The sequence below is a fragment of the Miscanthus floridulus genome, chromosome 7 (genome assembly GCF_019320115.1).
Source record: "Miscanthus floridulus cultivar M001 chromosome 7, ASM1932011v1, whole genome shotgun sequence".
In the NCBI taxonomy this organism is placed as follows: domain Eukaryota; kingdom Viridiplantae; phylum Streptophyta; class Magnoliopsida; order Poales; family Poaceae; genus Miscanthus; species Miscanthus floridulus.
Window position 1 is genome coordinate 86,373,813 of NC_089586.1, and position 15,788 is coordinate 86,389,600.

A 15,788-nucleotide genomic window follows, 5' to 3' on the forward strand; every position below is an offset into this window, starting at 1 on the left:
GCCACTCGGATCACATTGAGGTATTTGCCAACCTGCCATACAGATAGGAAGAGAAGTGCATTACTCAAGAGATTGACCTTTATTAAAAGGGTCTCTTCCCTCAATCTACCCATAGCTTGTTTCACCATCCTAATTCACGGGATCTCCGATCACATAGGACAGGTTGCCACTACGATAGAACTTTATGTGGGTCTCAGTCCCATCTCACTCGATGTACTATCTATCACATTATGTGATAGTCCCTTAGTAAATTGATCTGCTAGATTTTTAGACGTATAGACATAGTCCAATGCTATTACTCCGGAGTTTCTCAATTTTCTGACAGATTTTAACCGCCGCTTTACATGCCTAGTGGTCTTTATGTTGTCCTTTGAACTGTTTACCTTGATAATTACTGTTTGGTTATCACAGTTCATAGAAATTGCGGGCACAGGTTTTTCAACCACCGGCAAATCCATAAGGAGCTCACGGAGCCATTCAGCCTCAACAGTAGCGGTATCAAGTGCTGCAAGTTTTGCTTCCATTGTTGACCTCGTTAAGATGGTCTGCTTGCAAGACTTCCAGGAAACAGCGCCACCTCCAAGTGTGAATGCATATCCACTTGTGGCCTTTAACTCATCAGCATCAGATATCCAATTTGCATCACAATAGCCCTCGAGTACCTTCGGGTACCCAGTATAGTGAATGCCAAAGCTCGACGTTCCCTTTAGATAGCGCAATACTCTTTCAAGAGCACGCCAGTGATCATCTCCCGAATTTGAAACAAACCGGCTTAATTTGCTCACAGCAAATGAGATGTCAGGCCTTGTTGCACTAGCCAAGTACATTAGCGAGCCAATGATTTGGGAGTATCTCAACTGATCCCTCATTATTCTTCGGTTCTTTCTCAGGATCACGCTTGGATCATAGGGAGTGGACACAGGCTTGCAGTCACTATAACCAAAGCGACTCAGTACCTTTTCCACATAGTGAGTTTGTACAAGTGTTACCCCACCATTTTTTCCCCTTAGTAGTTTGATGTTTAGTATCACATCAGCCACTCCTAAATCCTTCATGTCAAAGCTCTTTAACAGAAAGTCCTTGACTTCCTCAATCACATTGAGGCTTGTCCCAAAGATTAGTATGTCATCCACATACAAACATAGGATTACTCCTTCTCCCCCACCATAGCGGTAGTACACACATTTGTCGGCTTCATTCGCAACGAAGCCAGCACATGTCATAGTTTTATCAAACTTTTCATGCCATTGCTTAGGTGCTTGTTTTAGTCCATACAAAGACTTCAATAATTTACATACCTTTCCTTCTTGACCTTCTACTACGAAACCATCAAGCTGATCCATGTAGATCTCCTCATCTAACTCTCCATTTAGGAAAGCCGTCTTAACATCCATCTGATGAACGAAAAGACCATGAGACGCAGCCAGGGCAAGCAGTACTCGGATTGTGGTCAATCGGGCCACTGGTGAATAAGTATCAAAGAAGTCCTCGCCTTCTTTCTGGGTATAACCCTTAGCCACAAGCCTTGCCTTGTACTTTTCAATCGTACCATCAGGCCTAAGCTTTTTCTTAAACACCCATTTACATCCTACAGGCTTGCACCCATAAGGACGATCAACAATCTCCCAAGTTCCATTGGTCATAATTGAATCCATCTCACTTCGCACTGCTTCCTTCTAGTAGTCAGCATCAGGAGAGGAAAATGCCTCAGCAATGGTGCTTGGAGTGTCATCCACGAGGTATATAGTGAAATCATCACCAAAAGACTTTACAGTCCTCTGTCTCTTACTCTTTCGAGTAGCTCCACTATTATCCTCCTCAGGATTCTCAACACATGTTTGTTCAAGATGTTCTGTTGGTGCCACGGGGGAATCAACAGGTTTTTGACTAGATGTGCTAGGTACATTTCCTCTCATAGGAAATTCATTCTCAAAGAAAGTAGCATCTCTGGACTCAATCACTACACCGACACGCATGTCCGGTACTCCAGAGCTTACAACTAGGAATCTATAGCCGACGCTGTGTAAAGCGTAACCGAGGAACACACAATCTACAATTTTTGGTCCAAGTTTGCGTTTTTTGACGATTGGCACATTCACCTTGGCCAAGCATCCCCAAGTGCGCAGGTATGAGAGAGTCAACCTTTTCTTTTCCCATTCCTCGAATGGTGTTACTTCTTTATTCTTTATAGAAACTCTATTTAGGACATGACATGCCGTCAATATAGCCTCACCCCACCATTCGTTGGAAAGTCCCGCAGTGTCTAACATGGCGTTAACCAAATCAGTTAGAGTGCGATTCTTTCGTTCGGCAATCCCATTGGATTGGGGGGGGTATGGAGGCGTCCTCTCATGAATAATTCCATGTTCCTCGCATAATGAATCAAACTCATGTGAAAAGTATTCTCCCCCACGATCAGATCTCAACCGTTTGATTTTTCTTTCCAATTGGTTCTCTACTTCAGCTTTATAGATTTTAAAATAATGCATTGCTTCATCCTTTGTTTTTAGCAAGTACACATAGCAAAATCTAGTGCTATCATCAATAAGAGTCATGAAATATTTCTTTCCTCCTTTGGTCAACACACCATTCATCTCGCACAGATCAGAAAGAATGAGATCTAGCGGTGCCAAATTTCTCGCCTCTTTCACAGCCTTGTGAGGCTTGCGAGGTTGCTTCGCTTGAACACAAGCATGGCACTTAGACCCTTTGACCAGATCGATTTTAGGGATTAATTTTAAACTAGCTAAGCGCGTCATACAACCAACATTGATGTGACAGAGTCGGGAATGCCAAACATTAGACTCATCATCATTTCTCACATGGTTCACAATTTTATCACAAGAATCCATCAAAGAGAAGCGGAACAAGCCTCAGCTTTCATAGCCTTTTCCAACAAAGGTTCCATACTTGGATACAACACATTTATTGGACTCAAACACAAGTCTAAAGCCGTCTCTACACAATAGAGACCCACTAACGAGATTCTTCTTGATGGAGTGGACATGCTGCACGTTCTTTAGCTGCACGATCTTTCTCGAAGTAAACTTCAGATTGATCGTACCAACACCAAGTACAGCAGCATGCGTATCGTTTCCCATCAGCAAGGAGCAACCTCTTTGTTCCTGATAAGAAGAAAACAAAGAAACATCAGAACATACATGAATGTTAGCACCCGTGTCAACCCACCACTCAGGCGAGAGACAAACTGAAAAAACTGTAGGTAGATGATTACCGTACCCAGATCCTCCAGATTCGCTAACAACCATGTTTGCGGTCTTCTTCTGCTTGTTCTTGCGGTCAGGGCACTCTTTTGCCCAATGGTCAGATGCACCGCAGACAAAGCAAAGACCCTTTTCTTTTTCCTTGCCCTCCTTCTTAAAAGTTGCAGCTTTAGGCTTGACTGTAGGCTTGTTTTTCTTCTTCCTCTGTGCGGCATGAAAGTTCTTCTTTTGCACCAGATTGGCGCTAGAACCTTCCTCATGCGCTTTCTTGCCATGAGTGTCCTTTGCCCTAGCATTCTCCTCCACACCAAGAGTAGCAATGAGATCAGTCACACTGAACACTTGCCACCTGTGCTTTAGAGTAGTGGCAAAGCTCGACCAAGTAGGTGGCAGCTTAGCGATGATACCGCCGGCCACAAACTTGTCAGGCAACTCACACTCATTGTTCTGGAGTTTCTTTGCCAGCATCTGTATCTCATGAGCCTGCTCTACTGCAGATCGGTCATCGACCATCTTGTAGTCATAGAACTTCTCCATGATGTATAGCTCAGTGCTAGCATCAGCAACACCGAACTTGGCCTCAAGTGCATCCCACATGTCCTTGCCAGTGTCCATATCCATGTACACTTGCACCATGCTTTCAGCTAATATGCTGATGAGAGCCCCCTTGAACAAGTTATCTGCCTCATTGAACTTAATCTCCTCCTCGTGAGAGAAAGGAGGTTCAATGCGCTTTCCCTTGATCATGTGCTCACAACGCATACCAGTGAACCACAGCTTGGAACGAACACGCCACACTTTATAGTTGGATCCATCATCTTTCAATGGTGGTGGTTTTAGTGACGTAGCAAAACTAGCAGCCGAAAAAGACCTATCAAGTTTTTGGATTGTTGAATATTTGGTCAATTTACGACTTATATTAATCCATAAAAACGACTTAACCAATAGTAACAGTACCACTAACCATACTGTAACACCACCACTACTGCAGGTAGTATTTAACGGAGCAGCAACCAAGTACGCTATCAACGCTAACAGAAAAGCATATGAACAATAGCGCACATTGGGATTAGGTTTATACCCTAGGGTGGGATTGCCGGTACCCACGGACAGTGAGCCACCATCTTCTCCGTCGGTGGCATTGGTGCGGGTACCAGTCCTCCTCATGTCCACCATGTTGCAGAGGAGGTCGCGCCGGGAAGCTTCTGCAAGTGCGGTGTCGGAGCAGTAGCACGGGACTCTCCCGTCAGGAAGCAGAAGCAGGTGCGGTGTCGGAGTAGTAGTACGGACTCTCCCGTCAGGAAGCAGAAGCAGGTGCGGTGTCGGAGCAGTAGCACGGACTCTCCCATCAGGAAGCAGAAGCACCGGAACAGGAATCTGCAGAAGCGGAGACGGGGCAGCAGTCGCGCCGGGAAGTCGGCGCTTCCCAAAAACTTGGGGCAGCAGTCGCGCCGGGAAGTCGGCGCTCCCCAAAAACTTGATTCCCCGCCTACCCGTGCAGGTACGCTTGACGGGGGAAGTTCCGGAGGCCTGCTATCGAAGCTCCCTGTGCGCGCAGGGAACTCCGGTCGGAGATGCAGACGAACAGCTCGCTCAGATGTTGCAGAGGAGAGTAAGAGGAAGAGTCAGGTCTATCCCCCGCCGGACAGGCCCCCCCCCCCTTATAGCCGCGGCGTTCCCCATCTGTTCGTTAGGCCCTGTCGGGGGAATGAACCTGGACAGGGTGGTTGGCGCGTTGGGAGTTGGCTGCGGCTAGGGTTTCGGTTGGGCCAAGCGATAAGACCAGGCCAAGTCAGGCCCACGGCCTCGGCGCGTCGCGCGGGCGGCTCGGCGGCGGCGCGCTTGTGGCCTCCCGGTTCTCCCTCTCAACTTGTCTTTGTGAGAGTCTTAAGACTCACTATTTAAGTTGAGAACCTTTTTAGTGAATTTACCATGTAGTACTAATCACTTTTCCACTTAACAATAATTGTGAACCTTTGAAGTTTATTTGATTAATTAGAATAAATAATGGGCCTGACCCAAATTAATCTAACAGAGTCTACATTATGGAGCAGGTGCTGCCTGGCCGCGAGTAGGGGTCGTAGGCGACGCCAACCGGCGGCGGGTAGTGGTAGTAGTACTGGATGTAGTCGGCGACGGGGTCGGGCTTCTTCTCCTCCTTCTTGTCCTCGGCGACCTCGACGAGCTGCGCGTCGCCCATCTTCTTGCGCAGGTCGCTGGTGAGCTTGATGGAGTCGACGCCCTCGCCGCCGACGACGACCTGGTCCTTGCCGGCGCCGGCGATGGCCACGGAGTCGACCCCGCCCGCGGCGGCCACCAGCGCCATGGCCTTGGCCCGGGACTTGTCGCTCGCCATCGGCACCTTGATCACGATCTTTTGCTGCGGAGAGTCAGGAGACACAGAAGCAGTGTCAGTTTGAGCCGAAATTAGGAGCAGAACAGACAGCGCGCAAACGAAGAATCGAGCTGTTGCAGTGCAGGTACCTTGACCATGGCTGATGATTTTAATCCAAGATTTGGAGTTCCAGAGAACGCCCCGCACGCGCGGATGGAAGAGGCTTGGAGTGATTTGGTGTGGAGATCCGACTGTCCGAGGGTTGTGTGGAGGCTCCTCGAAGCAGTTGCTTTGCTGTGGTTGGGCACTGAGCAGAGCAGCCTCCCCTGAGCTGCTATATATAGCCGAATGGAGTGGGTAGGCTAGGGTAGGATGCGATTAGAGAAAACAGAGCTCATCAATACGAGATGAGCTATTGTTTATGACCTGGCCGCTGTCGTCACTGAGAGGAGAGAAGACCTGCAGCCTGTTCGTTTGGCCGTGGCTCGTTGTAAACGATTGTAAATTTTCAGTCGAAACAGTATTTTTCTCTTACACAAACTCGCCAGCCGTATTTCTTCACGAACCAGCAACGATACGAACCAGCCAACCGAACAAGCTGCTGGACTCGGAGAGCGCGTGCAGGTCGCCTCGTCAGTCCCTTGTGGCCCCTCCGATGGCGAAAGCCAAAGGGAAACCGTGCTCAGATTTTGGCTGCTGTACGAGTGAGTAGGAAGCGCACTCCAGCGGTCCTTGGTGCTCAAGGTTGTCACGGTCGGACCTGGCTAAATGGATGGCCATTGATCAGGTCAGGGGTCCAGCGCCGAGAAGAATAAGGGAAGCCCGAAACAGGGCTGTTACGGTCAGGACGACGTCATGGACATGCACTACTGCTGTTCCGGGCTTCCGGCCCGGAGAACACTGGATGATCCGATCCCATCGAGGGTGATTCTGTACCAATTGGCCAACGGAAGTACTAGCGCTAGGAGGATGGATGCCCGCGGCTGCTGCACACCCGTGCCAACCGGGGACTGCTCGTGCCGCTCCCCACGCTTCCCCCTCTGCTTCCTGTGCCAGCAGCCCGCAACGCTCTATCCCTCCGCTTTTCACATGCATACACGACGCCCCATCAGCTGCAATAGGCGGCTGTGGCAGGTGGGCAAAATACCCGATACCCAATATCTACACCCGAACTACCCGAACTCAAACTATCCGATTACAATTTCGGATACTGACTATAGATATCCGAAATTAATTTGGGTAATTCGAGTATCAACTCGTGGTACCCGAATTACCCATACTACCCAATGGGCCTGTTCGCTTATCTGAATTCTGGAGGAATCTGGATGGTTTGAAGGAATGCTGGATGAATTTGTGAGAGAAAAACATTATTTCAGATGAAAAAATAAGTAGATCTTAAGCCCAATTCAGAGGAGACCCGAACGGGGCCAATGTCCCAATTCAGAGGAGACCCCCAATCCCAAGCGCCACTACTAATCCATCGATCTTTGTGGCCCAACAGCCTGGTACGGCACTGCCTCCAGCCCTCCACTAGCGTCCGTTGCCCCCAAATTCCCAATTCCTGATGAACTTCCGATAACACAACCGCAGAAGGCCCTGACGCACGAGGCACGACGCTGCATCGCTGGCGAGTGGCGGCTGGCGCTGCCTGTGCCCGACGAGTGACGAGCGACGTCCGAGGCTTCCCTCACCCGCTGTCCACGCCGACCGTCACATCTGGCTAGGGCACGACGCAGGACCTGCAGTCCGGCTCCCACTGCACCCGGTGGCCAGCGGCAGCACCGGCGGCGCACCACCATGTCGTCGCGTCCACGTCCAGTCCCGGCCGGTGACCAACTCGATGGCGTCTCCCAGGTCTCGACGACTGCTAGGAGAGTGTTTGGCGGGTATTATTCTGGCACGGTTCATACTCGAATTACGGTTCATCGATATTACAACAGTTGGAAGATGGAACAACACCGATGAGAGTTCATGACCAATGGGCAATGCATAATTATCACGACTGCAACCGTATGCGCTAGGCACGCAGGCATATCAGAAACCAAGCTTTGATGAAAGACGGGCGGGCAGCACCATCAATATTTGTCTCTACAAATATCAAAATCGATCTCAGAACAATCCAAGCCCCGCAGTGAAGTTGAACAGACGACAAAACTCACGCCTTGTGCCGAGCAAAACTCAACCAACAGGAAGGAACTCACCGTCTCGTCTGTAAGAAATCAGGGGCCAGCTCTCTATTCGCCGGGCTGCTACCTCGATACTCCTCCGTCTCAGGATAGAAGGCGCCACTCCCTCATGCACCAAGACCAAGAAGCAAAGGCGTTTTTTTCTCCATCTAATTTAGAGCAAGGCTAATAATACAGTCGGCTTGCTGGCTGTAAGGTTACTTGCAGCCTTCTCTCAGCCCACTCATATAGTAGTTAGCTCTTTACAGTTAATACATGGCCCACTTGTCTCTCTCACAGACTTTCTTGGTTCTTGTGCCCAAGCCGGCTGTAAGCTTACAGCCCGCTTTTCCTCTCTCTCCTCCCCTCTCTCCTCCACCTCAGCATTTAGTCAGCTTACAGCCTGCTATTATACTTGCTCTTATTGTGACGCCGCATGTGTGCATGCAGAAACGGAAGCCAATTAGTAGCTTCTAACATTCATGCAAGCATGCTGCACAAATGCATTGGCGTGGGAGGCCAGGAGTCAATTTGGTCCTGCATTAGATGTTGCATGCAAGAGTTAAAGTGCAGGCCAATGTTTTCAAGTCGTCCAGTCGAGACCGACTAGGACGATTAATCACGATTAATCGGACGACTTGTACAAGTCGACGGTACCCCTAATCAGTAAGCAGGCACCGATTAGGACGATTAATCGCGATTAATCGGACGACTTGAAAACATTGATGCAGGCGCCTTGTATCACGAACTAAGGAAAAAAACAGTTACGCCTTGTATCCTGAGACGAGGGAGTATGTACTTAGTCATATATCGTCGCCACTGGCTCCAGATCGCCCAGCTCGGTGTAGCAGTCCGCTATGGCACCCTAGGCCTCCGTGCAGCCAGAATCTTCAACCGTCTCCTTAGACAGCTCCAGAACTTTGGTGTACTGCCTCATTGCTTCTCGGTACTTTCCGAGCCTTTGCAGCGATGCACCTAATCAGAAGCCAAATAGCGAGTGAGGAAATTCCCAGGTCACAGATCGACTTCATGAGAAAAAGCATACTGACACTTTGTGTCTGCCTGTGCTGGTGACTGAAGCTTCAAACTAGAGTAGAATTCTTTTCTATGGGGATGATAAAGAAGGTTGACAAAAATCGTGCATGAAAATAAAAATTAAAGCACCACTATAAACCAATACAACAAGAACAAATTACATAAGTTTGTTCATTCGAGACAACTCAGCCATAGGTTTGAAACATAATTAAAGTCAGAATTTGCTTCAAGTAATCTCCGGCATGTAAATAAATCCCCAAAGTTAGACTAAGTTAACATGCAGATAAAAATCTACAGTATGTATCTTTGGTATGTAGCTATCTGAAGACTCAACAATCCATTGTGATTTGCAACCCTTTGCATCTGCTGTGTATTTAATTTTAGAAATTGCAACTACAAAGAAGGTTGACAAAATATTTGTTTCTGGAAAAAGCATTAAACACCAGAATAAACTAAAGCAACCTCAACAAACTACATAACTTTGTTTGTTGGAGGCAACTAAACAAAAAGATGGATATATCATATATGGATGCATAACCATGCAAGAGTATGACACTCCAATCTTATTATAAACTAAACAATACTTCCATCTCTCTTTTCTGTAAATCCGCAGCAGTACCTTCTAAACAGCAAGTGTTTGAATGACATGGTAAAGTGGAAAGGTACGATCAATATGAAAAACTTTTTTCCGTTTGCTAAGGTGAGCTGCAAAGGATTAGGATTGCAGTATTGGAGAGTATGGTAACCTTTTTTTTGGAACCCAACAGCAGCTGATGAATCAGGATGCTCCGTTCTGGCATAGAAGTAGGTTATGCCAAAAATATTCGAAGTAAAATTAGAAATGAATAATTGGGAGGAATTGATGACATAATTCAAAAACCAAACATTTGATAGATGTACAGGGATGCAACAGTAGAAAGATGTCCATAACTTAAACATTGTTGGGCAACCATAGTTTGGGATGCCCAACTCAAGCTCATTAGAAATAATTTCAACATCAATAGGTTGACAGCAGAGATATTCTCAATATCAGTAGGATTTATCAAACTGTGAGATGCCACTATTTAGGAAAGCGGAATAAATCAAATTTATCGCCTAATAGAGGAGATGAGGTATCTACTTATTGTGTATATATTTTAGATGGCAGCTGATATTGCCCAAACAAAAAATATATCTTGTATGACTGATCCCTTGGCAGTAGTTCCCTTTAATTCTTTCGCCTGTTAAGGTCGTATGGCATTTTGAGCAAAGAACAATAAAACGTTTCATATGGGAGTTCATATTGCAAAGAACAATAAAACATTTCATATGGGAGTTTCATTAGAAAAATTAGAAAAATAATGTCATACTATATTTTTTTTCCTTCTTGTGCAAGATGTGGAGCTCTTTTCTTTGTGGGACTAACTCTTCAATTTCGTAGTGAAGATGTAACCTGAAATATCAAAGACATATCAATCAAACTAATGATGAAAGCAGGGAAAATATGCAAGGGCTAATTGCACACTGACACACTGAAAGTTTGGTTCTGCAGGTAACGCACTGTAGACACCCAATCATTGGAAGAAGTAACATATGGAATAAGAAATAAATATGGAAAATCTTTCTGCTTGTGAAGGAAAACCACAAATACTGTCCGATCCAGTTATTACTATCCAATAACATTGCCTTGCTCTCTCGATTGCTCCATGCTCCATCTGTTTACCGAGCCGACTTCTGCCAGTAACAGATTGTACACCTCGACTACCACTGACCTGCCCCACATACATCCTTACACACGCAGCAATGCATAACCTAAAAGCTATAATGACATGGAAATGGAATAACCAGTAACCAAACATGTCCAGCAGATCAAATTTTGATTAAACGTATCTGTCTGCGTGTGCATCCTATATAAATTGGATCAGCTGGACAAGAAATGAAAAACAGGAAGGAAACACATCACCAGCATTAAAAAATACCAAGATAAATGAACCAAGTTTTGCTGTTCAAGACATCCACGGACAGAAACCACCCGGTCCAATGTGACGCACACCGGCTTGACAGACCAACAACAATGCACAAATGCCTACCAGGATCCTAAGACCGACACTACATATATATATATAGGTATCCTTTCGTTCATCTGTGGCAAATGAACTTGGCACAGCCACAAAAGAAAAAACCTCCCATAACCAACAAACCAAAACCATCCCACATTAAGAAACGACCGCCTGGTTTATCATCCCCTGGGCCCATTGCGCAGTCTCCCGAACTTCATCATCCAACTCTTGGGCCTGGCACTCCCTCAAGAACTCAACATGGAATAGGTGGGTCTTGAACAGATCCTTTGAGCTCTGGCCAAGCGTGTCTGCGAGATCCCCAAGGACAGCAACTGCAGCCTTTGTCACACTGTCATCCCTGATGGCACAAACAACAAAACAGGGATATATTATAGCTGTAAGAAACAGGTAACAAAAAAAATTGAACAGAAATTACAATGTAAATGAAAGGCACCTGCTCCTATCTTTGAAGACAGCTTCAGTGAACTGTAGTAGATGGGTTGCATATGGGATCATCAGCTGAGCTTTTGGGCCCTTGATGCCCTGGAGTATACCAGAGTATGCCTCAAAAATGCCGCGTCTGAGCTGGTTGCCATAATCAACCATATCATCATCACTCTGATCAAGAGTACCAAGGAGTCCTGCAGCTCCTTGGAGCATCGGCATGGCATATGGTAGGTATTTCTCAAAACTCTCACCAATAGCAAGAGCAATGTCTCCAAAGCATGAGAAAATCGGAGGCTTCACAGACCGATTGAGCATAGAGCTTGATAGGTCCTTAAGAAGAACAGTCATAATGCGATCACAGAAGGGCAAAATTTTATCTTCCAAGGCACGACAAATATCACCAACCACCCCAACAGAGATGGAACACACTTGGTACTCTTCATAATTCTGCAAGCCAGCCTCCAGGTATGTGAAGAAGTTAGGCATGTATTTAACAAAATCTGGACCAGTAGCATATGCAAGAGCACCAATTGCAAGCATTGCTTCTTCATGCACAGTAGAATTGTGGCAGGCAAAGACACGCAGAAACAGCATCATCAACTGATCAGCAGTCTGAGAAATTATGGACTTTGCATCTGTGCTGCTCAGTTTCTGGATGATGACCTGCAGAACACCACATAGCAAAGCCTGCAGATCGCTTTGCTTCTCCTTATCACCAGAAGAAAGTATATGGAGATCAAATGTAAGGTTTAATCTTCTCATGATCTCCTGCAACAATTGGCCTATGATGCCTGATGTTTCAGGTATATTGCTGACTCTCACAATCTCATTCAGTGCTTCATAAGCAGAAGCACGAAGCCTGAAATGGGTGGTATCAGCACGGTCCGCGGCAGAAAGAAGAGCAGCAATGATATTAGGTAGATAAGGTGTGAGCACAGAAGACATTGACTCTGCATCTTCATAACCTTGGGCAAGAAAATAAATAGCTCCACAGACTTTCTCAGCCACATTTGGAGCATCTTTACTACTCTCAAGCAACACAGACATGATATGAGGAAGGTTTGAATTATTTATGATTGGGTTTGCACCAGCTGGAGAATGCAAGAGCTCAAATACCCTCCCAAGAGTCCAAGCAGTCGTATCTTTTACCTGGCTATTTGCATCATTCATTGTGTTAAGCAAGAAATCAAGACCAGCCTGGACTAGTGGAGCAAGTTTTTCAACAGAGGGGCCTTCAAGGATAGAACCAAATGCAAAAGTAGCCGCCTCGCGACAATGCCAATCAGGCTTTGTGATGTTGGCCTCGACAAATGGCATCACAAGAGGGACAACTGCATCACCAACAGTTCTAGAAATGAGTCCGAGGCACGTCCCACCACTCATAGAAATGTTCCAAACATTATCATCTTGATCTTGATCTTGATCTTGCTTCAACAAAGTTTCTAGCAGCATCGGCACAAGTGAAGGGAGGGCCTTTTCAATAAAGCGAAAGTGCACAGTAGAGTTGCCATCCTCAGATCCCTCATATTCATCTTGGAGCGCAATCTCTTCATCACAAATAGCGCTCCAGAACTCAACAGCTTGAAGTGCAACCGGTTCCTCATCACCTTTCACTGCATTAGCTGTCAGGTTGAATATGGTTTGCATATAAGGATCTAAGTGTGAATAATATGTGGATGCTATAGCAACAAGGCATTCAAATGCAGCCTGTCTGATCTCCACTTCTTTAGACACAGCAGTCTCACAAACCACCTTCATTATATAATTCCTCTCCATTTCATTTGCAAAGTTACTCTCAGCAAAGTCAAGAGCATTATATAGGGCCTTAACTGCAGCAAGACGAACTTCAGGGCTGAGCTCTGTCTGGTTCATTCCCTGGACAACAGCAGTCAGAACAGCATTCACTTGGTCCTGCTCCATGTCCTGTGGAGAAATCTCCTCACACACATACCCCAATGCCTCTAGTGTTGCTTGTTTCAAAGGAGCGGATGCACCTGGAGAAGTCATGCTGCCCAGTAATTTGGCAACAAGGTCTTGCCATTCTCGACGTGGTATCTCAATTGATGCAACCTTGGCAATGACTTGTGAAGAGGTATGTCTTGCATCATGCACCGAAGATCCTAGTGTCACCAGCAACGACTCCTTGATCTTCAATTTGACAGATGGATCCACGCTTACCCATTGCTGAGTCAGTAGCTCCTTTTTCGCAGAATCCTTTGCGTCCAAAGAATTCTTAAGGATAATACCAGCAAGCCTTCTAGACTCCGGAGGTTTTTCATCGTTCGAGAGCTCTATTGATAAGGAGAGGAGGAAGTTAGGAAGATTCTGCTCCTGGAACTGCGTGAGGTTGCCTTCTGCTACTGTTCGAAGGTTAGCATCTGGAGATTGAGCAGCTAGCAGAACCTGAGTGATATCCATGGCTGTATCTTACAAAAAAAATAACAGATTTTCAGTCAGCAAAGAATCACAGAAAATCAACAAGCAACATAATACATCAACAGTGCAGATTACTAAAGGTCAGTCAGACAGAGACAGTTGGGCGTAGCTTAAATTGTTCACAGCACAGATATTAGCCAAACAACTCATTCAACAAAGGCACTGTATGCAAATTTTTCATCCATATTAAAGCACATATATCCATAATATTTGCTTAGCCTCATCAGCAATCCAAGATTATCACTAAACACCTAAATCAACCAATGTATCTGTGCAACCATTCAAAGCTAAAGAACATGCTCAAAGAAGCCATAAATCATACAACACAACTTGAGCAGAAGATGAATAACGCCATAAGCGATTTTTAACCTAATAACAGAAAAGGACGCCATGCAGCCTATGGGCAATGAAGAAATTACACAGCAACAATATTCATGATACAGCTGGATATTACATGAGAAGAAAACATAAATATTCCTTCTTAATATAATGATATGCAGCTCTCTTGCGTGTTCCAGAAAAAAAAACATAAAGAAATGCAACAGTGTAAATATTGTGCACCCAAATTGCAAATAAATATATTATAGGATGAACAGGTATATCGCCCAACAGAGAACAAACACACATATCTACACCACATTGTATGAATACATTGATCCACCAAACTTAGGCACAACATGACCATGAGTGACTAGATGCTGGCAACATATTAAGAAAGGAGATGACCAGAGTTTCAACAAGATTAAAGACCCCATTAAGCACATACAGCCTGTGTCTCAGTTAAAATCCAAGGAATAAAAAAGGCAAACCTAAGGCTAAGGCATATGGACACCAAAGTGCTTCACACGATTTGATTGAAGCCAGGCCAGATGGATGTACTTACTACATGGGCGAAGCTAGGCCCTTTCACTGGGGTCCGCGAAATCCTATAATTTCTTAACAAATCCTTTACATCTCTAGCTTAATTCTATCATTTTAGTGGAGTTGACCCCAACGTCATTTCCAGCTGGCTTCGCCCAAACATTAGCAACAGAGAACACTGCCAAAAGAGGACTACGCAACAACAGAAGCACTTGTCCAGAACCGTTTGTAACGGTTACCCAGTGCGACCCTAAAACCTTCTCCATGCCTTCCCGACACTTGGTGAACATAATCATCTGCCAAATCGTGATATGAACAACTTCAATCAAAACGCTGAAAACTACAGACAAACCTTATAACTCGCACGGCAGCGCAACAAAGCCTACCGCGTAAATCAACACCTACATGACAGAGGCCAGGGGGATTCTGCTAAACCCTAAACAAAAAAAAAGAAAAACGGAAAAAATGAACCGCTACTAGAGCACTGCATTACTCACGCAGCAAGCAAGCTTATACCCGACGAACTCTACGGATTCCAGAGAAACAAACAATCAGATTAGAGCGGCAGCATCGAAACGAACGATCCCGCGGACCGAAAAGAGCGATTTATCCGAGCAAAAAAAGGGATTAGGGTTCCTTACCGCGCAGAGTAGAAACCAACCCAAGCCTGGATGGATCCCCGCTGCGGCGCTGCACGCGAGCCCAAGAGATCCGGCGGCGGCGCGGAAGGGACGCTAGGGTTCGGGGCGGTTGGGGAGAGCGGAGGGTGGTTTAGGAGATGCTTCCCCGCTCGCCTATTCTATTCAAATGAAACGCAACTCCGGCGGGGAAGGGGGGGAGTGAAAGGAGGGAGGCGGAGCGGAGGAGGGAAGCAGAGGCGGCTAGGGTTTTAGGAGGTGGGGGTGGTGGGCTGCGGGCTGGCGGCCTGCTTGCGTGCCATTGCCAGCTCAGCTGCCTTCTCCATGCTGTCGGGCGGCCAGAGAAGGATGGAGGGTAACCGCTGGCCCATTTGCAGCGAGCAGGAGGTGGCGCTAGGGTGCGGATGTAGGAGACAAAAGAGAAAGGCCGAAAGGGTGGGAGTGGCGGCAGCGTGGGGGTTGAGAGCCTGGGAGGTGGCGCTTGGGTGCTAGGGTTGCTAAATGTTGAGCCGGTGTTTGTTACTGGGCTACAAGGTGTTCTAGGGTTGCTAAATGTTGGGCCGGTGTTTGCTACTGGGCTAGAGGGTGTTAATGGGCCTTTTCTGTAT

General features: G+C 46.3%; 2 protein-coding genes across 4 annotated transcripts; both read right to left on the reverse strand.

Moving 5' to 3' along the window:
- Positions 1 to 5,194: 5,194 nt before the first annotated feature.
- LOC136463679 (disease resistance protein Pik-1-like) lies at positions 5,195 to 5,880 on the reverse strand. Its single transcript, XM_066462653.1, has 2 exons — positions 5,709 to 5,880; positions 5,195 to 5,604 (listed from the first exon to the last, which is right to left on the reverse strand). Exons 1-2 carry the CDS (start codon positions 5,715 to 5,717, stop codon positions 5,263 to 5,265), a joined length of 351 nt encoding a protein of 116 aa, XP_066318750.1. The 5' UTR covers positions 5,718 to 5,880; the 3' UTR covers positions 5,195 to 5,262.
- Positions 5,881 to 9,101: 3,221 nt separating this feature from the next.
- On the reverse strand, positions 9,102 to 15,448 carry LOC136467225 (importin subunit beta-1-like). 3 transcript variants are annotated; one of them, XR_010761543.1, is made up of 4 exons: positions 15,184 to 15,448; positions 11,253 to 13,665; positions 10,718 to 11,156; positions 9,102 to 10,191 (listed from the first exon to the last, which is right to left on the reverse strand). XR_010761543.1 is itself a non-coding variant. In XM_066465833.1 (3 exons), the coding sequence occupies exons 2-3, from the start codon at positions 13,661 to 13,663 to the stop codon at positions 10,955 to 10,957; spliced, it is 2,613 nt and encodes an 870-aa protein (XP_066321930.1). In that variant the 5' UTR covers positions 13,664 to 13,665; positions 15,184 to 15,448; the 3' UTR covers positions 10,681 to 10,954. The 3 variants fall into 3 exon arrangements, 2 of the variants coding, with proteins under 2 accessions (XP_066321930.1, XP_066321931.1); XM_066465833.1 differs by lacking the exon at positions 9,102 to 10,191 and having other exon boundaries at positions 10,681 to 11,156; XM_066465834.1 differs by lacking the exons at positions 9,102 to 10,191; positions 15,184 to 15,448 and having other exon boundaries at positions 10,681 to 11,156; positions 11,253 to 13,671.
- Between the last annotated feature and the right edge of the window lie 340 nt (positions 15,449 to 15,788).

What these genes read in the sequence shown, in the direction of transcription:
- LOC136467225 (XM_066465833.1), bottom strand. Translation starts at nt 13,663, where the DNA reads ATGGATATCACTCAGGTTCTGCTAGCTGCTCAATCTCCAGATGCTAAC. An exon ending in GTCTTCAAAGATAGGAGCAG is followed by an intron (nt 11,157 to 11,252) that starts GTGCCTTTCATT and finishes TTGTGCCATCAG; the next exon opens with GGATGACAGTGTGACAAAGG.